The following is a 22,884-nucleotide window of genomic DNA, read 5'->3' as shown; positions in this document are numbered from 1 at the left end:
TATGTACTCACTCTTCTGAGGTAAAAATGTATCCGATGACGTGTCGGGCGAGGCTAAAACCAGCTCCGACAATACATGCACATATAACTGTATAACATAAGAAAGTATTACACCCTGTACACACTGTTTTTACACTTTCAATGCCAGAAAGAATGAGTGCAATATTTCCAAATGTCTTACAGGCACAAATGATGGGGACCTTGCAGGACAACTTGGCTTGCTCCACATTTCCAGCACCGAGAGCATTTCCCACTCGAACACTGGCAGCGACGGAAAAACCGAGGGGAAACTAAAAGGAGAATAATACATAATACCTTGAATTTCTGAAATTGACAAATAGGACTGCACAAACAACACTAAAATGGAACAAAATGAGACAAAACATGACTGAAACAGTAAAACAATGTGTAAATCTCAGTCAAATGGAAGACCACATTGATTTTGTGATGTGTTATGGTCTCGAGTGGCTAGTGTGGATGTAACGATGCACTCAAGCCCCGATTCCAGTCGTTTTTCGATTTTAAAGCAGTACTAAGTAACTTGTTTACCTTAATAAATGCTTTTTGTAGTCAATCTGGGGGTAATACAAGTGTTGATGGGCTGACTGGGGGGCCTTTCATCTCCCCCTGGTGTCTCAGGCCAGAAAATACACACTAATGGAATCACGAAGAAGAAGCTAACAGGCTAACGGGCAAAGCTAACTGTGGGCTAGCGCCACTTAAACAGTATTTACAGCAGTTTGAGGGAAAGAAAATTATCTCCATTGTGTAATTGGATGTAATATCCCTCTCTCCCGTCGTCTTTTCTTTCTGTCAGCGTAGTATTTACTCTCACGGACAATTAATGAGTAAAAAAACGCAACATGCTACGACACCTGCAGTGGCGCTTATGGCCTCTATGGGCATGAGTTACTTAGTTCTGGTTTAAGTTCCCAATTTCAATTTTTTCAATTTTTTACCTTTTTTTTTAAAAACAAAATTTATATGACTCATTTTATAACAAAAATATGTTTCTTTTATTTTAACATCTATCATTATCATTTTGACTGTGTTTTTTTTTATTTTTTACATGGATTTGTTTATTTCTATTCTTTTTTTTAATCGATTCCCATTATAGGCATTGTTACATCCCTAGTGATTACGGCCCAACATTTGGGTATTTTCAATATCGGCTATCGGCCGATAAAAAGGCCGATATCTAAGGAAATGAAAGAGATAGAGTGATAGAGCTCAGTCCGAGCTTTAAAATGAGCCCTCCCACAACTAAGCTTCAGGGGAGTGGAGAAACATCGTGGTGGGGATTGGTGACAAGTTTTTTTGTCTTTCAAACAAGCTCCTTCTGAAGTACCTACTAAACATGAATATACAGCGCCCCCTGCTGTCACAGTTCAACATTGACATGTTAAATGGACAATGCACAGGAACAATATGTCGCCTTATGAATTATAACAATGATTTTGGGATGTATCGTGCAGCCCTGATCACAAGTATCTAAACTCTAATGTACCCTCACAGTGAGCTCACCATGTAGGCTACGATGCAGAGCTGGTAAGCGATGGACTGCGCTCCGAGTTCAGTCTCACTGATGATACCGGCCAGAAATCCCCCGATCTCAAAAATCCACCAGGACAGACAGATCATGAGCATGCTCGGGATGGCGAGCCGCACGAACAGACCCCACTCCTGGAGGCAGTCCATGGACCAGCCTGTGGAGCGATAGAACAAGAAGAATATATAAGAAAATATCATGATTAGAAGCAAACATAAGCTAAAGACAACTGACCTCCCCATGTCGCTTTGTGAAGACCCCTCCATTTAATGTAAGCAAACAGCAGCAGGGCCAGCACGTACTGTGAGATAGCGTTGGCAGCTGCAGATCCACTTTGGCCATTTTACAGAGGACACAGAGACGCAAAAATGACTGGTGATCGTCTTTTCTCCAAGATTTAGGCTCATTCATTTACTCACGCCACTCCCAGCCCCAGGAGGTGAAGGAAGATGTAGTTGATGACGGCGTTGAAGACATTTCCAATAGCTCCAGTAATGACCTGTGGCCACATTATTCCCTATAAACCAGAATGTAGTTACTAGTACAGTCTGTTTGACGTATTAGGTCTATAAGTATTTGTCAGCACCTGATTCTGAAGATACTTTCCCTGCAGTTGGTACATAAACGCTGCCTGCCAACAGAGAACAATACTTGAAATAGATTAGTTAACAATAAAATAAGCATACTTGAAATGTATTATATATAATGATGTGTTTCTGATCATTTTGGCAGAACTCACCGGTAGAGCAGGCATGAAGATCTTCACATACAACTGTGAAAGACTTGAATAAAGAATATGATCATTATTTGGGATGTGTGAAGAGGGAATGCTTCATCAAGTCTTCAAGTCAAACATTTCAACCATTTAACTATGCATTATCAGGGTTTATACAGGCAGAAGCAAGTCAATTTTAATGCCAATATAATGCCCAAATACTATTATTTTAATGCCACGAATGCAGAAAGAGGTGCAAAACAGGCAACTTTTGAGCAAAGAAATGTGGACAGAAACTGAATATGTTTAAGACTAAATAACTAACTCGAACTTATACAGTTAAAAATTGTTGAGCAATATGATAATTTTCCAAAAATTCAGATTTAATGCCAGTATGAGGCATTGCTTTTCGCACAAATTATTTTCTCCAGCTCGGCTTAACCCAAACCTAAAAGCTCGAAAAGTATGAAAATGAAAATGCAAAAAAAGAGATGGAAAAGCACAACAGAGAAACAGAAAAGTGACGATAAAGTGAGAAAAATGTGTGACGCAAACGCAACAAAAAGCCGCAAAAAATGCATTAAAAAAGCAATGAAATGAAGTCAAAAAAGTGAATCATCTGTCTCATCTGTGTAGATGACTTTTTTGGATAAAGCCAAACAGGAGAAAATGCACTTGGTGAAGAGGTTAAGTATCAGGTGATAACTGGATAATAAACTCCGATACTTGAACTTCCAAACTGGACTCTGAAACAGTGGAAGCTTTTTGCAACAGGTCAGTAACGGCAGAAATCCAAACATGTGCTGACCTGGCCACCTCTGGGCTCTGCTTGACAGCGAGCAGCAGGGGCTCCGTGTTGATGAGGACGGCCCAACACGGAAAACAGGCCAGCAGCAGAATGAGCACCCCTCTCTGCAAGATCACCCCGACCCGCTTCAGGTTACCGCTCCCGAAGGTCTGTAAAATGAAGGCATTGAAAACCACAAAGATAAGCCTGTACAGTTGCTAAGAAAGTAATCAACCTGAGACATGCACAATGGTGTAATCCGGTACATCTGACCTAGAGCTTAAGATCAGGATCCAGCGGTATTGACGGATGGGATAAAGGGAGGGGACACATTTCCCTACATTGTCAAAAAGTATAGGCCCACTGGCATTACTGAGTTTATGAAAATCATAGTATCGTTTTATAATAACTTATGCACTTATGCACGATGCAACTTGATATTTGTACATTTTTGACCTTTTAGTGACTCAATTGATTCTCAAGAATCAATTGTTTTTATCGGTTCGTATCAGAAACTAACCAGAAACCCAAAAACAATTGATCCTGGAGTATCACTGAGTCAATAAAAGGTCAAATATGTACAAATATGTTTTTTCATATAAAAAGTTACATAGTGCACTTTTAACCTCTTAACATGCGGGGGCTTAACTGAACACATTTTTTGGCTTTACCCAAATTTAGTGTCTAAGTGTCAAAATAGCAACAGAAATGAGACGAAAACCAGGCTGAAAAAAATGCAACAAAAAAGCCACAAAAGAGCAACAAAAAAGTGAAAAAAAAAACAATGAAAATTTGACAAAAACACGACAAAAAGCGATGAAACAAAATATTAAAAAAGTGACGACAACAACGTGAAGCAAAATATAGATATTTAGATGAGTTTTGAAGGTTTTGAAGCTAACTTTTTAGATTTGGGTAAAACTGAACTGAAGGGATCAGTGGTTCGAGTTCTCGAAATTATACACTGCAAAAAGTAATCTTGTAATAAGTAAAGTGCAAATATCGTTCTCCATGGACAGATTTCTTGAAATTAGGTTCTCAAATCAAAGAGAAATTTACCTATTTCAAGAAAATCCCCCCTTATCCGAGTGCATTTTCTCCAGTTCAGCTTTACCCAAATCTTAAAGGTCACAACCTATAGGCCATTGTATCGGCTCAGTTGAAAGCTAAGACCAACATAACCCATCTAAATGGGTCTTTTTCCTTGTGTCGTTGTCACTTTTTTTACTTTTTTGTTTGTTTTTGTTTCTCTTTTGTGACTTTTTTGTTGTGTTTCTGTTTCTCTTTTGTTGCATTTTCATCCTTGTTTTCGTCTCATTTCTGACACAATTTTGACACTTTTTTCAAGAATTTTTTCGATTTTGGTAAAGCCAAACTGGAGAAAATGTGCTTGGTTCAGATGGGGTGGAGAGGTTAATTTATTTTACTAATTTTTACTAGATCAAATTAATACTCACTCCTTAGTTCTTATAGCAGTTTTTACTTTCATAGCATCACTTCAATTACATTTTTAGTCCTACCTGGGATATAAGAGTGTCACAAGTCGCAGACAAACCAGTGCCAATGGAGACCCCACTGACGTTAACCACCTGAGTATAGACACAGGATTAGCAAGTAGTAAGGAATAAAGACACTGAGAAACTAGATCACAGTATGACCTTACAGCGGCAGCCAATGAAACCGCAGCAAGCTCAGTTTTTCCAAGATGGCCGCAGAACACCATACTGATGATACTGATCGAGAACACCATCATCTGCGAGATCACCTGCAAGAGATGCATTATTTAGAAAACAAAATAGTATTAATGAAAGTGTAAACATGCTTCATTTGTAATTGTGCTGTGGATTGAGAGCTGAGCAATGAAATCTTTTTTTCGTTTTTTTAAAGCTGGCATTTATAAAAATAATAATTCAATGTACATTTGTAAAATAAATAAATGTCAGCTACTGCCATTTGTGTCTATTGTATATTATATACATTCAGTTTCAGGCTGTTTTAGGCTTGACTGTCTACAGTTGAACTGCATGCTGGGAGTGATATTTAGAAGCGCCCACTGCACTTTTCATGCCTGAATGTTTGAGTTACAGAAAAGAATCAGGGAGAGAAAGTTTAAAGCATTCGTTACACAACTTTTGAGGTCACTATTCAGGGTGTCACAATAAACAAAAATCATTTTGCAAGCTCACAATCAATGGTCAATCAATAGAAATGCTTTATAATTACGATGAACAGTCTATTTTCAGAAACCACTGGATCACTGAAAGTGGACAAAACTAATTTCATTTGATCACGAGTAAAACAAAAACCGGGTACATGGCCTTTAAACTCTGAGAAGACGTGCCTTGGACCTCCCTGCTGCAACAAAGATCACCAGTTTATTTGCCTTTATTTTGTTTGGAATTAGGCACTATTGCTCTTACCACAGGTCCAGCGAGTTTGAGGAGTTGCAGCGCCTCCTGGCGCTGGGTCAGGGGGGCGCAGTGCCCGGTCCTCCGCGTTACCGAGCCGCAGCCTTCGTGCCGCGGATCACCGGAGACTCGTTCCTCTGCTCCGTCTGAATCATGGTCTGAATGCTCAAACCTCTCCATACCGTAGTCTGCATGGACAGTGTCCAGTGGATGTGGCAGATTTACCACAGAGGCAACAATAACCAGTTATCTGCCTCCCCCCGCGCGGAAACAAGACTCGAAAAAGCATGTGATTTGATCTGACCGGACTGACGCAAGAACATGACACAGGAAATTCTCATGTCGGACTTTCTCTTGTATCAGTGGATAAAGAGACGAAAGGTTTGACCTAAAAGCAAACAAAAAACCTCAGAGGAGCCTTTTGCTGTATTGACAGTAATACTGCTGCTGGGTTAGAGCGCCTTCCGGTGGACAAAAGATGTAATGCAATTTTTTTCAAGCAAGCTCGTAGGCTGCCTTACATACACACCGTATATATAGGCCTACAGAAGGAGACTGTTGGATTGTAGCAAGGCAAGTTGCCTTGCCTTTCAAGTATACCCTATATTATATTAATAATGCTCATGTAATATAAGTTTTAGTTCTTGGTGGTCATCTGACTTCTGATGAAGAGAGTGTGGCTGTTGTTACCCAGTACCAAGATGAAACTATGACAAACCCTTGCCCAAATCACCTGTAATTAAATAAACTCTGACACAGAGTAGATTCAACAAAAGAAGAGATGTGCACAATGGCTTTAATAGGGTAAGCATGACAAACCTGAAGACATCAACATTCAGTAAAATCCCTGATGAAATAACAATACATGTATGGCTTATGCAGCATGCTTCATGAGCACAGACCAACAGGAAAATGGTGGATTTGCATATTTAGGTTGTGGGCCTTAAAACAATTACTTTAGGTTTCACAGCAAAATGTAAAAAACAGAAATGTAGACCATGCCTTTTTCTTTGCTGACAGATATTCTACTATCTAAGGTGAACATGGGTATCCAAATAGTCAAAATGACTGTTTATAGCCCTAGTATTAAATTACTAAATAATGCACTTAGTGTGGGTCTTCAGAGAGTAAAGACCACGTTAAGGTTTTGGAGGAAGTTGAAATATTTGTATGAAATTTAAATAAATTTGACCGTAGTGGGGATGTATTTTTGTTATGCACAACAAAATGTGCAAACTGGATACTCGTCAGATGTGTTTTTGAGAGTTATTAATGTGCATTTTTTTGTTTACCAGTTATGTTCATCTTCCTTCAAAGTGACAAGTACAAAATTGTTCTGTGATTAGATGAGATGACATTTGTAAACAGTAACTTTCAAAGTCTGAACAACCTGAAAGGATCACGGGACATAAACATCAAGAAACTGCAGGAAAGGTTTTAAACAAAGGCCAGTATGAGTTATGCATACAAAATGTTTGAGTTTATCTGTGCTTTTGTATTTGTAAAAGGCCAACTATTGTCACACCATTACGGCAAAAACTAAGCTTGTAAACGTATATGCACATATTTGCCTTAACATTCCTCTTGTTAAATATTTGAATATATAAATACTGTATACCATAAAATACTATTGTACATTCAAGTGGACCGGTTCCTCAGAACTGATGCACACAGGCTCAGCCTTTGGTTATTGGGCCGCAGTACGTGCACAGCATGAAGCCACTCGCCACATGCATTCAGAGATTTGCACTGTGTGAACTGTCTTACAGTGATCGTTTGGGCTGATTCAGTCCCTTTACGAGGAGTCTGTTCACCTCTGAGGATCCTCCCTGCACCAGAGGCTCCCTGCAGAGTTGCACAGTTCAGTCTTGTACTTTTGGGCTACAGCGCAGTGAGAGTGCGGAACAGCTGTGTCAGGCAGAAGACAGAGGCGTTCAGAGCAGTGCACTGTTTGGCCAGCAGTTTGGTGCTGAGGTCCTGACAGCTCCGTTTGCTGCTGGCTCGTTCTGCAGCCACACAGAAGTCTCTGAAGGATCGCGTCACATCCACCAACCCAGACACCGCCTCAGTGTTCCTCCGCTCACAGCGCTCACAGCTTGAGAACCACAGCACCAGGCTGGACAGTCCCACCAGGTTGTGGAAACACTCCACTAAGGTGCAGAACATTTCCTCTGGGCTCTGTGCGATGCCTACGACCTGGTGGCAGCCTGTCATAAGGCGCCGTGCCTCGATCTGGAGGACTCTCTTGTTCTCAGTGAAGTGAGCGGGACATGTGTCCCGTGGGTGCAGCCCCCTCTGGCTCTCTGTGGACTGCTCCGAGTGGGTGCTCTCTAAAGCAGTGAGGACCATATCCACATCTGCTCTGAGCAGCTGAAACCCAGAGGGAAGGCCCGGGTACTGCTGCTTTACCAATCGCTGCAGTGTTTCTTTATGTGAGTGAGACTGTGGGCAGTCATCAGACAGAGGAGAGAGCAGCGGGCTCAGCTCTGAGGCGTTGGACGACAGTACGGAGCGTGGGAACGAGGGGCTGTATCCAGAAGAAGTTGTCAGGAAGGACACAGGGGCAGACGTGATAAGAGGAAGACCAACTGCGTTCAACTGAGGTCCACTGCTCTCTGTGCGACAGGAGAACTCGTACACCGTCAGCTCCTCGTCAAAAGCGTCTCCGTCATTGAAGCAGTTTGTGTAGACAGATGAACAGCCACAGGCATCCAGCGGATCCACCCCCACCACACACCCAGGGACGACCGGACAACCTGACTTCACCGGGACAGCATCCAGAGGTATCTTTGACTGGGACTGCTCTTCAATGACAGTAAACACACTGCAGTCTCCTGTAAGGTTTAGAGATGATTTTGAAGGAGAATCTCTTCCCACAATGACGTTTCCATTATCTCTTCCACTGCTCTTCTGTGGCTCACCCTCTTCAGCTACACTCTGTGTGGTCACCACTATTGGAGGGATAATGGACAGACTAGTTTTTATTCCTGGTACATCCTCTCCAGGCTGAGCGACTCTCTTTTGAGTCTGCGGCGCGGTGGTTACGGGGCCGGGAGTGTCTGTGTGTGAAGTTTGAGTTTGTAGGAATTGGCTCACTATTGAGGTTGGGGGCTCGATTACTGGACCTGACATAGTTTGGTCAAGTGCAGGTTGTTTTTGGTTTTCTGGCTCACAATGCGACAATGATTTATCATCTTCTATATTATGCTCTGGTTTTTCATCGTTCTTTTCCTCAGGTGGAGCCTGGTCCAAGTCCGATCCAGTCACAGTAGAATCTGATTCATCTGATTCAACAGCCAAGTCCAATGTCTCCGTCACATTGTCGACATCTGTAACACTAATTGTAATGTCTTTATCTTGGGACAGTTCCTCAGCTGGACTTTGGGATGGACTTACTTCACCTGCCTGGTTAACAGCCTCTAGTGAGCGGGACAGATAAAATGGCAAATTTTGAATTTTACTTCTCAGCGTGGAGGCGGACAAGCGCCCCATAATGCTCGGAGACCAGGCTTGGAACATGAACTGAGATGGAGAATTTAGTGAGACCTCTTGCTTTGCTAAACTAGGGCAAGCTAAATCTTTAGTTAGGGACAATGTTAAGTTTGTAGTTTCTATAGCATTTTTAAATGGAACCACACTTTCGATATCAGGAGACATGTCGTTTGCCGCAGGACCGATCTTGGAAGTGATGGAGTATAAAGCACAGCTGAAGTCCGAGCTGAGAGAGTAAAGCCTTTTTGTTTTCGTGTTTCCGATCTGAGATTCAATGGTGTCGACGATGAAGCTTTTTCTGGTCGCAACAACCCAGTCGTGTTTCGAGTCGCTTAAATTCGAGTTCAAAGAGACCGTGCCTTCGTCGTCCTCGAAAACATTATCAGACGTGGTGCTGTCCGTTACTTCTTCGCTTGCCGTCCTGGTGGAGCAGGCGACCGCCAGCGCCTCGTCCCCGTTGACGCTGCCATCTGTCTGCGAAGTGGTGGAATTACTCTGCTCCAAAGTTCCCAGAAGGTTTTTTGTGCTTTTGCTGTCTATGCTTTCATTCTGTATTTCTAAGCACTCGCTTTGGGACGGGACAGTTATGAATGGGGACGAGGGTGGAGCAGGTGGAGGGCAGAAAGATTTTGAGTTGCATATAACATCTTTAAGAATATACTCCTCGATGTACGAATTCGGCTCTACGGCCATCACAGTTTCTCTAATCGGGCCGTTACCTACCTTTACATTTTCAGCAGTATTTTCAGATTTTCCTTGCATAAACATGTGGCTGTCAAAAGGACCATTACTTAAAATACTTTTTGTGTCCTTGATAGTTTCCTCCTTGCCGTCACCTGTCCGGTCTGCGCTCTCCTTGCCGTCCGGGTCGACCCTACAGCGCACCACGGTGATATTCGGAGACGGGGGCTTCATCAAATCCGTAACCGACTTTGATTCCATTGCGTCTGGCTCCATCTCCATGTCCTGCTTCCTTGTTACGTTTGGTGGATCAGAAGTCCTTAGTTTACTTAAAGACTCTTTGGAGCACTGTTTCGACAGAATTGGTTTGGACTCAAGCTGGGACGGTTCTCCTTCTGAATGGGTGAGCGAGGACACGGTGGGACTGGGGTTCTGGGTTTGCTCCGATGGTTCAGGGTCCGAACTCAGCATCTGTGAGTCGAAGTATCCCATGGAGAGGTTTTTGCGATGCTGTCTTTTCCCCCCGCCCTCGTTTGGTTCGGGAAACGACACAGTAGCCGTGTAGTCTGTTTCCAAGTAGGAGCGGCGTTTTCGGGAACGTTTTCGAAGCTGGGACAGTCTCTCGCCCCCCGCTCTGAAGCCGAGCTGTTGGTCATGCACTTCACCAGGTCTCTTTGCAGCGTCTGCTCCCTCACCCACTGCACAAGTGTCTGAAAGAAGAAGAAAAAATATATTTGTTAGTAAAGAATGATATACGCTACACATACAATTCAACAATTGAGTCCGACCCTCATCAAGTACGAGATTTCTAAAATTCTTCTTACGAAAACCAGCCTGGTTTCCTTAATTGTGACTAACCCAACGTTATCACAGGAGGAACATCTAGCCTAGTCTAGTGTTTAAAAAATAGAAACCAGGCGTTAAAGTTGTTTTTAACGTCCAATGCTTTTCAATGGGGCACTAGCGGCGATATGGTGGTACTACAGCAATGGCGGAGCAATGGCGGCCTGTAGTGTCCTGGTACAAAGCAGAGCAGCCAGCGGGCATTGGGTACGGCAGGTGCTGCAGCACCCCCTGGTGGCGAAGCTTGAAAATTGCAATGACAATAAAATGATAGCTTATAAATATATCTGGTTGCCGTTTCATTCTGTTCTACAACATTGTAAGCCTAACGCCTAGTTTGGGTGCAGGAAGAAGAGAGGGACAATTTTAATAATAAAAAAAAATAATTTCAATGCATAATTGCAATCATTTTTGCCTGGCGTGCCAGACAATTGGCTGCTCGCAGCCTATCATTTCACGATTTTCCCCACATCGGTCCACCTGCCACCACCACGCACTCTTCCAAAACATTAAAGGGGGGGTATTATGCAAAATCAACTTTTTCAAGCTTTACATCATGTTATTATGTCATTCCCTCATTAAAAACATGCCTGAAGTGTTGCCTTGGCACATTCACGTATTAAAGAGTAATCTGTAAAAACTCTGATGGCAGCCATTTTAGGGATAAAACGCCTGATTCCCCTTTCGTCACCAGCCGAGTAACCAACCACTGCTCCTCAGCAGAACCCCCTCCCCACTGATGCCACAGACAGCGTGTGGAGGGGGCGTGTCGAAAAGGGTCAGAGGCTCTTAAAGAGACAGAGGCCTATTTCAAGACATTCGCTACAGCCATTTTGAGAGAGCAATTTTATGCAATGCAGTTATTCTAATTTACTGCATTTACAGACCAACAGAAGGTTTGGTCATCATTGTAGTGTGCTATAGACTGGTGCTATGTGATTGAAAAAAGCATAATACCCCCTCTTTAAACATGGCGGCGCGGCGACCGATACACTGTTTTCTTCATCAGTTGGAAAATATTAAATATTAAAACCAGAGCAAGAAACAGCGTTCTAGCGTTCCTCGTAAATAAGGACATTTTTGGAAAGGCTTCCTGACACTTGTTGCAGCGACGTATCTAGCGTTGCTCTCATTAGTTGATGTCGTCTGTCAATCACACCCGCCGGGAAATCGTTGAGATCATGCTTACCCCCAGACTATATGTCTTTAAAATATCTATGAAAAAGCGTGTAGTTTGGCAGGCCAGGCAAATCAGATTTGTCTTGACAAGATCGTAATTCAGCCCGCGCATATCACCCACTCTCGTTACGCCACAGACAGTTACACAGAACAACAACGTCTCAAAGTGCTCCTCAGTGAAGTCTTCAGTGTGGTGTGTGGTATTGTGGTATTTCTGAACACTTTTGCCGTTGTGTCGTATTGGTCAGTGACTGTATAAAATATTTCTGTGGCCTGTTGTTTTTGTACAGCAGATCAAATGCTAACTTTAGCTTCTAGCGCTGATGCTTCAGTCTAAACTGCTCCTGAAGAGGCTTGTTACTTTTCTCTCTGAACTAAAGTGCAGCATACTTTCTGGAGATAATTCACCCCTAAAACTAACCTTGGTAAGTTGATGAAACTCACACATTTTATTGGTGAATAATTGTACTAAGTGATGATATATGTGTTGGTTTTGAAGGACGTAGTGAAATGAGTGAAATTACATCATGAAAAAGGCAGGCACCATATTTGATCATAAACCCTGTTCACCTAAACTTAAAGTTAATTCATTTTGTCCATATTTAGACATGTCCGTTGCACCTATTCATACTTACAGTATTGACAAAATAACCAATAAACCCTAGGACTATGTGTTCATGTTGCCAAAGGGTATTTTAGGCAAACAATATTGGAGCAAATTGTTACTGTTCAAATTTAGAAATGTTTGGTTTCGGTCAAACTCATTTCTAGCTTTCACAATCTCTCTTGCATATCCAATTTGTTTAAGTAAATTAATTATATGCAAGTTTCACACCTATACACAGCTTCGAGCAGTGGAAAAGTGAAGAACCAATTTAGATTCTTCTTTGATCTTCCATCGCTCCATAAACATTTAGGTGAAGACATTGGACCAAGGTCTGTTATTTGCTGTATTAACAACATACTCTTAGGTGACAAAAATAAATCTCTACAATACTCTACAATAACAAAAAGTCAGGTACTCCAGCTTTAAAGGGGAACCAAATATGGCAACTTTGCTCAGTTTGATTTTCTGCATGATAATGAAAAATGTGGAAATATGAAACACAGAACTACATTTGTGTTATTTCCCCCAATAACACTCTTAAGTTGAAATGATGTATTTCAAAGCATTTTAATGAGTGCCCTATAAAGGGTTAATGAAATTTGGCAGGGAACACAAAACTACTTTCGCTTCACACTCCTTGTGCAGTACATCGGCTATATTTTATTTATATAACTAGGTCCTCTGCCTTTACTGTGGCTGCCCCAAGGGAAAAGAAAGTGACAACTGTCGGCTATATGAGGATGCCAACTAGGGCTGCAGCTAACGATTATTTTGATAATCGATTTATCTACCGATTATTTTCACGATTAATCGATTAATCGCTTGGCTGTGAAAGGTGCATGGAAATTGTATTTTTTAAATTTTTTGACCACATAAAGCTAAAGTGGTGCCGCTTGAGGACATGTTGATGGAGTTAACTTAAAGTGCTCTTTGTGCTAATTCTGCTTTCTGATTGGACGAGGCAAAGACAGATATTTATGAAATTTACAATGTACAAAACATTGCAGACCTTAACTTTAAAAATAAAGTAGGTTTTCATCCAAAATACATAATTGTCATGTCATTTTTGCTCTACTTTAGTCTGTGTTCACTAGAAAACGATTAATCGATTACTGAAATAGTTGACAACTATTTTAGTAATCGATTAGTTGTCGATTAATCGATTAGTTGTTTCAGCCCTAATGCCAACTGTTGAAAACCACAAGCAGGTTGAGGGCCACTACAAAGCCTAAAACTCTCCCACTGAATTTAAAATGAGGGACCAGCATGCCACTGAAGGTACTTGGGTTTATTTTGTGGTATTCAGGGCCATCCGTAATTTGAGATTATTTAATCCATGCTTTAGTGATGCATTTAGGTTAAGCGTTTCTCTGTTTTAGAAATCCACACCAGACATAATTTAGCCTCTATTACCTCTTTTCGACGCTGCCAACTTTGGGTCCTCTGGTGAGGCAAGCTGATCTCTGGCATCATAAAACTCCTCGTCCGAACTGCTGTCCCCGAACCCCGGAGGCGGCAGGAGGATCGGGACTTTCTCCTGTGCCGAATCTCCCTCTGAGCCCCTTCCGCTCCCCCTTTGGGACAGGCTCCGTGCGCTGTCCGGGGTGATGTTGGAAACCAGGTTGTAGTAGCAGCGCGCGTCGTTTTGCTCAAAGTTGAAGACGTAATCTGCGTGGGACGCCGGGGAGGAGGGGGAGGGGCTTATCGTCTTGTCTTTTGAGCTGCTGTCCCATTGCAGCTGACCCCTTCTCTTCCTCAATTCGTCCTCGACGTCCTCGTCTTCCTCACTCGCCTCGGGGGGGCTTGGGAGAAAATCCGCGAGCCGGGAGAGTTCGGCGAAAGGCATAGAGCTATTGTCACTGCATGGATTTTGATAGCTCGCAGACGGGGACATGGGCGGCGTGAGGATTTGGGGATCCGCCCCGTCGCCGGACTTCCTGCACACTGCCTCTTCGGTGTTGGGGTGCAGCAGCGGGTGCGCATGGGCGGGCGGTGGTGCGAGAAGGTGCGGCTCGTTTTGCCTGGGGGCGTACGGGTGTAACTGGAGCGGGACAGTCTGCGACAGGTGATGGGCCGAGCAGGAAAGCAGGTCGTCTTCCTCCAAGGCGTCCAAGGAGTCACATGACAAACTGGTCAGGCCGTGGCAAGAATCGGACGCTTCCGATTGGTTCTCCTCTGCCCCTCCATCGATTTCTTTCGCCGTTGGCTCGATTTCTTCGCGTTTTTCTGGCATAATCTGTTCCGCACCTCCCGCCTTTCTGTCCTCCGAGACTTTATCTATCTTTTCCTTCGCCTCTCTCCTCCTCCTCTTCACTCGCTCCTTTCGGCGGATCCCGTGCGACTCAGAGGAGGTGCGGCTGCGCGGGGAGGCCACCGAGTTGATGAAGTCGATGTCCGTGGAGCTGTCAGAGTCGCTGCCACACCGCGACACGTAACCTGCAACATAAAAACAACACACTGTCAGCAGAATACATGACAATACTATCTTGTGTTAAAATATAACACAGTCGGAGCCCATAACAGCCAGTTTATGGGCTTTTTATTCTGTTCGTAAATCAATAATAAGCATCAAATACAGGTAGGATTCTATTTTTATCTATTATCGTTATTCTTCTTTGCGTATGTGTGGATTTGTGTTGTATTTTGTAGTGACAGTTCTTGTTTTTGATGTATTAATTTGTCCTTTGTTTAACCTGGAAAGTCCCACTGAGATTTCACGCAGTAAACTCTAGTCCAGGCCCCAGAGGTGAACCTTTAGTGCAGGGGTAGGCAACGTCAGGCCCGGGGGCCAAATCCGGCCCTCCAGCACAGAACCTCTGGCCCCCAAGATGATTTTGAGAAATATTATTATGCAAATAAGAGATCTGTTAAAGTACACTAAAAATGAGAGAAATAGTGTCAGTATTTTAAAGATGTCCTGGCAGAACGTCCCACTTGGTCATATTACATAATGTAAAACGGGGACTCTAGACCCAAAAGTGGGTCACAGAAACATTTTCAGTGGGTCACGAGTCACGAGGGAACTTTTATTCAATATTTTCCATCTGAAACTACATGGAAACACTAACAGAGTTTGTTAAAATGTTTGTTATTGGGGTGTTTTGATCATAATTTCAGTCTTGTTCAACAAAAACTTGGAAACGTGGAAAATACAATATTTTATACGATATATGACAAATTACAGTTTTGTTTGGGGCGTGGATTGTCATCCTGGGGTAATGTTGGGTCCAAAAGCCACTTAAGAACCACTGATGTAAAACATTGGTATTTGCGGAAAAAAAGTTCTTTACTTTCGGCCCCTGGTGTTTTGGCAAAAATGAAAATCGTCCCTCAATGAGGCAAACCTGCCTAACCCTGCTTTAGTGTATGTTTTGAGTGGTGGAGAGAAACTGATGACCCAAGGGATCAAGCACACTCCACATAGGAAAATCCCATCTATCACTTGTACTGTTTAATTGCCCTCTTTTCTGTGTTTTTTCTGTGTCCCTCCAAACAGTTGAAAATGTCTGAGTGTCCAATGTAATTGCTATGTCCATATTAAATAAATAAATGAAAACGCTGCGACGAGCAACAGTATGCAGCTAATCAAAGCTGGGACAGTACTATTATTGACTCACCTAAAGTAATAAAAAAAAAAATTGGCCGCTGCGAAAGTGACTATACAGAGTTTAAAAATGTCAAAATTATGCATTTCCTCCCCCTACATGTTCCAATAATGTCCTAATGTGTAGAATGAGCTCAGATCTATTCACCACAACTGCCTCTAAAATCCTGCACTGTCACTCAAAAAGGTGTTGAGTGCTTAATAGCTTAATATAGAAGCTGCAGTTACACGTATGACCTGAGGTGGCAGTAGTGAGTATAAAAGGGCAAACTTGCATCTAGCCCCTTTAACAATCAAACAAAAATATCGGTCAAAAATACTGGCCATGCATATCGGCATCGGAAAACCCCTGTCAGGTGACCTCCAACCAAAATGTGTGTCCTCTTTGAGCAATACCCACACAAAGAATTAAAACTATGTCTCATGAATTCCCATATAATGAACATAGGCAAGTTCTTAGACTAAAATACAATTACATACAGACATCTTGTAAAGTAGAATTATACTTGATAATGTGCTGTATGCTTAAACATGATCACACTTTCAAAACTACTACGAATCTTAGTTCAATCTTTGTACCTTCTTCTGCAGATATTTTGTGCTTCTTGTTCTCCTCTGTCCAGGGAAAAACATTGATGTTCGGGTCGATAAACACACGGCAATACCCGGCTATGAGGCAGGACATGTCTTTGGCTGCGGCCGTCTCAAGCAGCAGCGTGATGGGCTATAGCCGGGAGAAAACTGATTAGATTAAGAGCAAATGCTACGGTCTCGGGCCACATATGTTGATTTAAAGCTGCTCTTGCCTTGATGTCCTGCACGTATATCTTGACCAGGCTGACGCGGTCGGACTCGGGCAGCAGTTCAACGCGGGTGATGCTGTTGAAGTCGGTGAGAGCGGTCATGATGCTGAGCTTTCGGTTCACCACTTGGCTCACGCCGTAACGGGCTCCGACCAGCAGGTTCACGGTCGACTCCCTGTCCTGCAGCTGGAAGGAACAAGAGGGAGTGACTCGGAGGACTTCACAGCATCCAAGAGCTCCACAGTGTTAAAATAAGATGGGCAAAAATAGTTGTGGTGGGGTTGGATAAAGCTGGATAATGTGACAGATATGGATTTCCCATTTAAATCTTCCTCTCAGACAAAAATACCACATAATCGATACAGAAATACTGACCACTGCTCTTATGACGTTAAGGAATACTTAACCTCTTAACCCCCACCTGAACCGAGAACATTTTCTTCAGTTCGGCTTTACTCAAATTTAAAAGCTACTGAAAAGAAGAGTCAAAATAGAGATGAAAACAAGGGCAAAAGTGGCAAAAGAGCGACACAAACACGACTTAACAGTGATGAAAAAGCAACATAGCAAGAAAAACATGTGACAAAAAGGTAAGATCAGTTATGCAGGTCTTAGCTTTCAAATGAGGCGTTACACTGGCCTTCAGGCATCGAGAAGTTTTTACATTTGGGTAAAGCCGAACTGGAGAAAATGCGCTTGGTTCTTTCAGTGCAGTAGTACAGCTTAAAGGGATATTTCAGGATTTTTCACAGAGGGCCTGATTTCCTAGTTTTCCAGAGTGTTGTTTATTTCAGGAGATATTTTTATTCATGCTGTCCTTATATGTGAAGAGTTTAGTGGTGCTAGGCTAGTGCTAGGCTAGTGCTAGGCTAGCGCATGTCTATGGTAACTAGTAGCCTGCATTAAGAACAGTCTGACCTAAGCACAGTGCACCTGAGGCAAATCACTTATAACACCAGACTATCGATTTTTTACATATAACCATTTTTTCATTTAAAATAACTTACATTTGAGCAGCATCAGCTTCCTGGTTGTAAGCTACACAGTGGCGGAGTGATCTGCTCGGTTACCGGATCTACAGTAGCTTGTTTACCTGCATTACTGCATGTGGAATTCACAAAGGAGCTTTCTACAAATCAGATATGGCAACGTTTGGAGGACTACCCGATGATTTTGAAGAGGTTTTTAATGCAGGCTACTAGCTACCATAGACATGCGCTAGCCTAGCACTAGCCTAGCACCACTAAACTCTTCAAATGTAAGGACTGCATGAATAATAATAATAAAAAATATCTCCAGAAATCAACAACACTCTGGATAACTAGGAAATGAGGACCTATGCCATCAAAAATATCCCTTTAAGAGGTTAAATGCACCTATCTCCAGCTCTTGAGATACGTTTATTGTCAGGAATGCCCTGCCAAAGGAAAGACTATTACTGACTTAAGTTTGTCATGTTGAAATGTTTTACAAAACATGTGTATGCTTTGATCATCGGTGGATTTACGTAGAGAACTTATCACTGCCAACACAGACACATACACACAATAAGAGTTACACAAATCACACATCTAACATCACTGTCATCTTCTGCTGCTGTTTTTCTCTTTACTTTGCATCTTAATATTTACTTCTTCTTGACCTGTCAGTGTCAGGAATGCACTGCAGTCTCGACTCTAGGGTCAGATTTATGGGCCAATATTGGTTGGAAACTAATAATTATCGGAAAGTCATAATTATAGATCAAATATATATGTACAAAAGCATCAATATGGATATTTCCGTCGTCGTCTCACCATGAGTGTAGCGCTGAAGGGTTTTCCTCCGAATGACTTGAGGTCGCAGAGTTCTTCCAGATAATTGATCCGCGCCTGATCGACGGAGGAGGTCTTCAGTTTAGGGTCCTGCAGAGAGAGGCTCTTCTTCAGGTGATAGTTGATGGCCTTTTTCAGATCCTTCTCCTTCATGTTTCTCAATAACGTACTGGACACAAAGCTATCGATTCCCCACGTCTTACTACAGAAAATATAGAAACACATTGATTACATATAGGTTGCATTAAAAATACTATCATTGAAGATGTTTTGACCTGGTTTATGATTAATATCTCTGTAATTATTAGGTTTAATGGCACAAAGTTCAATGTATTATATGTATACAGTATTATCAGTAGTATTATGTACTCCTGTGCGTGTTGTTTTTCATCTTACGTGATTGTCTTGAGGTTGGTTTTTGGGGAGTATCCAGAACTCGCCAGTCTCTCCTGGATGTGCAAAGCTGCCAGTCGTAAAGCCGTGTTACACTTCATCTCTACTGCAAACCTTTCCTGTAGGACGTCGTTCACTCCCTAGGGCACAAGTTACAAGTCAAAAGCTTAGCAAGAGGTAGATTTGATTTACATATCATAAATATGCTGGCATAATCAAGGCGTTTCTAATTAAAAGTAGCTGCTCTCATATTTTCTATTGATTGCTTACCAACCGAAAACGTATTTATTTATTAAGCTCGTAGTTTTCCTGTGTAAGCAGAAATTGCGAGGCTAACTAAATCAGTAACAGAATTACATAAGGGTGAAACTGAAAAAAAAGAAGATGCAGCTGAACTGAATTGGGGGTTGCTGTAGTTGGTCAGGTCTAGGTTCAGCAACACAATTCCATCAATGGATTTCTACTTCCATGATGGCTCGGGCATATTCAAAGAGAACAATGCCAGGATTCATCGGGCTCACATTGTGAAAGACTGGTTTCGTGAGCATGAGACATCACTCTCACACATGGATTGGCCTCCACAGAGTCCAGATCTTAACCACATTGAGAATCTTTGGGATGTGCTGGAGAAAGATTTGCACTGTGGCCGCACTCTCCAATCACCAATATAAGATCTTGATGAAAACTCTGGATCTTTGGACATTGCAGTCCAAAGTGTGCTGTAATCAAAGCTAAAGGCGGTGCAATTAAATGGGTTAGGGTTAGATATGTTTTCGAAAGGGCCGACTCCAAAAGACACTTGGTAAACAGGATTCCTATGTAGCTTTGGACCTCGTTTGCACTGCTGAAAAGCCTGGCTCCAAAAGGTTTATTTTCATCTGAAAATTGCTGGGCTGGGTGTCATATTTTTAACCATGCTGGTTTTTGTGCATCAGAGATAAAAAGCTGAAGCCTAAATCTATGATTGACAGGCTCTGGAGCCCTGTGGAGGCTCGTAGCGAGAGTGAGGCTTCCTGCCCTTTTGTCCTTTTAAGGAACAGGCTTCGTAAGAGGAGATTAAGCAGCCATGTTAATTTCACAGGCCACACGGGATCATTACTATGAATGAGGCTGAATGGATAACCATTGATCTCTTGTGTACTATATCTGTGCTCTGTTGTTTTTCATAGTCAGCCTTACAGTATGATCAATACTTGAATTTACAGCGCTCTGTGGGAATACTGTATAACAGTCAAATCTTAAAGTTGAAATTAATATTTAGATTTTGGCTGCGGCTTGATGAGTCCCAAAGTTTCACCAGGTCAGAATCACTAAACATTAGCCAAGTCTAAAGTTGAACTGCAGCATTCATGAGGCCAATAATTATGTCAAGATATTGGTCTCATATTAATCATTAAAACAGATGATAAATTACAATCATCTATAATTATTTGTTTATTCATTTAATGTGGATTATTTGCCCTGCACTTGCAGTCAAAAGTACGCTCATTCATGCACTTCTGTACAGACTGGAAGGCAAGGTGGACGAAGTGTCTTGTCCAGAAAGACTATAAGGCAGTGTGTGGGACTGTGATCGAACCGGCAACCCCTCTATTGGCGTTCCAAAAATTTTACGATTAAGTCAACATATTGTTACCTGCAGAAAGAGGTACTCAAAGGCGGCGGGGTCCTCCTCGAGCAGAACTTGCGAGTCTCTGGGAATAAAACAAGCTCTAAACAAACACCTGTAGTCGTGCGGTTCCTTCTTTTGCACCACCTTCACACAAAACAGACATGAAATGAGTTCAGAAACTTAAACACAAGATCAGTCTATATTGTTTGATTGGGCACGTCTGGACCTGTTGAATCCTCTCGTCCTCGTGGAGCTGCAGTAGTTTGGTGACGCCGGGCTGCTGCTCGAGCACCAGAGAGAAGTGCTCGATCCGGATCAAAGACAGTTTCTCTTTCAGCGTCATCACGATGTCCTTCGGGAGAGAGTAAACAAAATAACATTGGCGTTCAAAGCTTTTGTAAGTCTGCATATGACAGCAAATGTCTTGATCTGCTGTGTGTCATTGTGTTTTTGACCCATACCTTCACGGTGGTGCTGGGTTCAAATTTGAAGGCCTTGGTCTGTCCGTTCTCCAGATAAACCTTCAGGACGTTGGGCAGGAAGAGCAGCGAGTTCCCCTGCAATGCCAGAGGTCGAGGGTCAAGGAGGAAAGCATCATAAAAACTGCATCAGAGCCATAAATAATAAACACAACGGGTCAACACATGTCAAACCCAGGCTTTTAAGGCATTTCAATGATGAGTGAGTGACATGATAGGTTATGGACAGACAGATCCTTTTAGATGCTTGAAAAAATGTCAGATAGAGATGTTGGGAGATGGAATTAATGTGTGTAAGGACTGGGAGGCTTAGAGCACGGCCTACAAGCTGTTGGAGACATGAGAAAGGAAGACACTGAATTATCATCTGGGGGGAAAAAAAGCAAACCAAATTTGAATTAGTATGACAGCAGTAAATGAGTGGACTAAATTAAGGGCCTATCTCATCGGCCTGGAGGCTCGTTGGAGACTCGAGACGCTGAGACGTCCCCTGGAGATAAGGCTCCAGGTTGTCTCGGTGAAAACGAACATGTTCTATTTCAGCGGAGTCTGTCTCCGTGTGCGCACGCCGGGTTCGAGCTGTGTGACTAAAGCCATTGTTCCACATAGCACGACCCGACCGTGCACGGCACGATCTACGTGCCCCGCACACACTTCTGTTTCCACCGCACACACACAGGCATTTGTTGTGGGTGCGCCCCCCCAGAGGAGCACGCTGAATTGATCGTACTTAAAAGTTTGTAAGCCGCGATGAGAACAAATGCTGCCTTCTGGTGGGACTTATGGAATCATTCAGAGGTGCCAAGCTGTATTAAAACAGAAAAGAAACCGCTAAATACAACTATGAAGGAAAGCTACATGCAAATGTTATGCTAACATCAGCTAAAGCTGCGCTAACAGCGGCTAAATGCTAATATCAGCAAATTCCCTTTTAAAACAGCCGTTTGATGTTGTGAAATAATAAATCCGTATGACATGTGTCAATAGTGAGGGCTGTCCTCTCTCTCGTTGCCAATCAGAGGCCAGCGTCTGTTCACATCACATCAGTGACAGGTTAGCGCGCTTTGGCCACAGCCAGAGGTCGGTCCAAAACCTATACCTGGCCGGTTTGGCACTGGCCTTTATTATTTGGCTGATAGGCGCCTGCATGTGGAAAGACATGAGACTCCATAGGTGTATTTGAGATCTCCTGGGTATCGACAGGCCTCGGAGACATTGCAGGGACATCACAGAAACGTCTCACAGGTTGAGGACAACAAATAATGTTTGTAACATTGCCACAGCTGCTTGAGACCACGTGCGGAAACTCAGCTGAAATTGGACCTGTTCATTTTCACTGAGATGACCTGGAGACTCGCCCTATCTCCAGAGGACGTGTCAGAGACATTTCCGTGACCAGCGGTAACTTGAGTCTCTAACTAGTGTCCAGGCCGGTGGGATGGGCCCTTTGTATAAGCGCAACGCCAGTCGCAGCAGTCTACACAACATATCCAAAACTCTCCTCCGGTGGTGAGACAGGCCCTTCAAAACTAAACTGGACAACATTAGGTCTAAATCATGTCTAAATCAAGGACTGATTCCAGATGGGACCAGGACCAAACCAGAACAAAACCAAGATAAAGGTGAGACATGTATCGCAGTTTCAGTTTTATTTATTACTTGCGGGGGCAGCAAACTAATGCTAAATAACACAATATTTTAAAATGTGTTTCTTTGCCTAGTCTTCCCCCTATTTAAGCCTCGTTTAGGCCTGTCCCATTCACATCCTCTCTGTGACTAATATGGCGGCATTGTGCAGTAATCGCTGGCATTAGGAGACAAGTGGGAAGGCGCGTATTGATCCGTGTTTTCTCAGTGATTAGTAATGGGCACTCTGATCTCCGTGGTTTTCCCCATCCTGCTAATTTCACATCCGCCGA

The 22,884-nt window shown here is 42.8% G+C and overlaps 2 protein-coding genes across 4 annotated transcripts in view; both read right to left on the bottom strand.

Annotated features, from left to right (window-relative positions):
* Positions 1–5,945, bottom strand: part of LOC306960499 (uncharacterized protein) — a 29,149-nt gene extending 23,204 nt beyond the window's left edge. Inside the window, exons 1-11 of the mRNA XM_079552929.1 lie at positions 5,471–5,945; positions 4,714–4,815; positions 4,571–4,639; positions 3,072–3,220; positions 2,288–2,330; positions 2,135–2,179; positions 1,968–2,065; positions 1,783–1,880; positions 1,524–1,705; positions 181–289; positions 12–87 (exon numbers count right to left, since the gene is read on the bottom strand). Of these exons, the coding sequence (XP_079409055.1) occupies positions 12–87; positions 181–289; positions 1,524–1,705; positions 1,783–1,880; positions 1,968–2,065; positions 2,135–2,179; positions 2,288–2,330; positions 3,072–3,220; positions 4,571–4,639; positions 4,714–4,815; positions 5,471–5,638 (1,139 nt within the window). The 5' untranslated portion in view covers positions 5,639–5,945. The remainder of the gene's footprint in view (positions 1–11; positions 88–180; positions 290–1,523; positions 1,706–1,782; positions 1,881–1,967; positions 2,066–2,134; positions 2,180–2,287; positions 2,331–3,071; positions 3,221–4,570; positions 4,640–4,713; positions 4,816–5,470) is intronic.
* Positions 5,946–6,244: 299 nt separating this feature from the next.
* Positions 6,245–22,884, bottom strand: part of frmpd1a (FERM and PDZ domain containing 1a) — a 56,081-nt gene continuing 39,441 nt past the window's right edge. For 2 of the 3 annotated variants that reach the window (XM_079553245.1, XM_079553244.1), the window contains exons 8-16: positions 20,948–21,043; positions 20,713–20,838; positions 20,511–20,630; positions 18,878–19,014; positions 18,464–18,683; positions 16,671–16,853; positions 16,444–16,588; positions 13,674–14,696; positions 6,245–10,341 (exon numbers count right to left, since the gene is read on the bottom strand). In XM_079553245.1, the coding sequence (XP_079409371.1) occupies positions 7,340–10,341; positions 13,674–14,696; positions 16,444–16,588; positions 16,671–16,853; positions 18,464–18,683; positions 18,878–19,014; positions 20,511–20,630; positions 20,713–20,838; positions 20,948–21,043 (5,052 nt within the window). In that variant the 3' untranslated portion in view covers positions 6,245–7,339. The remainder of the gene's footprint in view (positions 10,342–13,673; positions 14,697–16,443; positions 16,589–16,670; positions 16,854–18,463; positions 18,684–18,877; positions 19,015–20,510; positions 20,631–20,712; positions 20,839–20,947; positions 21,044–22,884) is intronic. The other variant, XM_079553246.1, reaches the window with a different exon arrangement.

Source organism: Gobius niger, assembly GCF_951799975.1.
Source record: "Gobius niger genome assembly, chromosome: 3".
Classification (NCBI taxonomy): Eukaryota; Metazoa; Chordata; class Actinopteri; order Gobiiformes; family Gobiidae; genus Gobius; species Gobius niger.
Note: the sequence above shows the minus strand (reverse complement) of the source record. Positions and strands in the feature narration are given on the sequence as shown.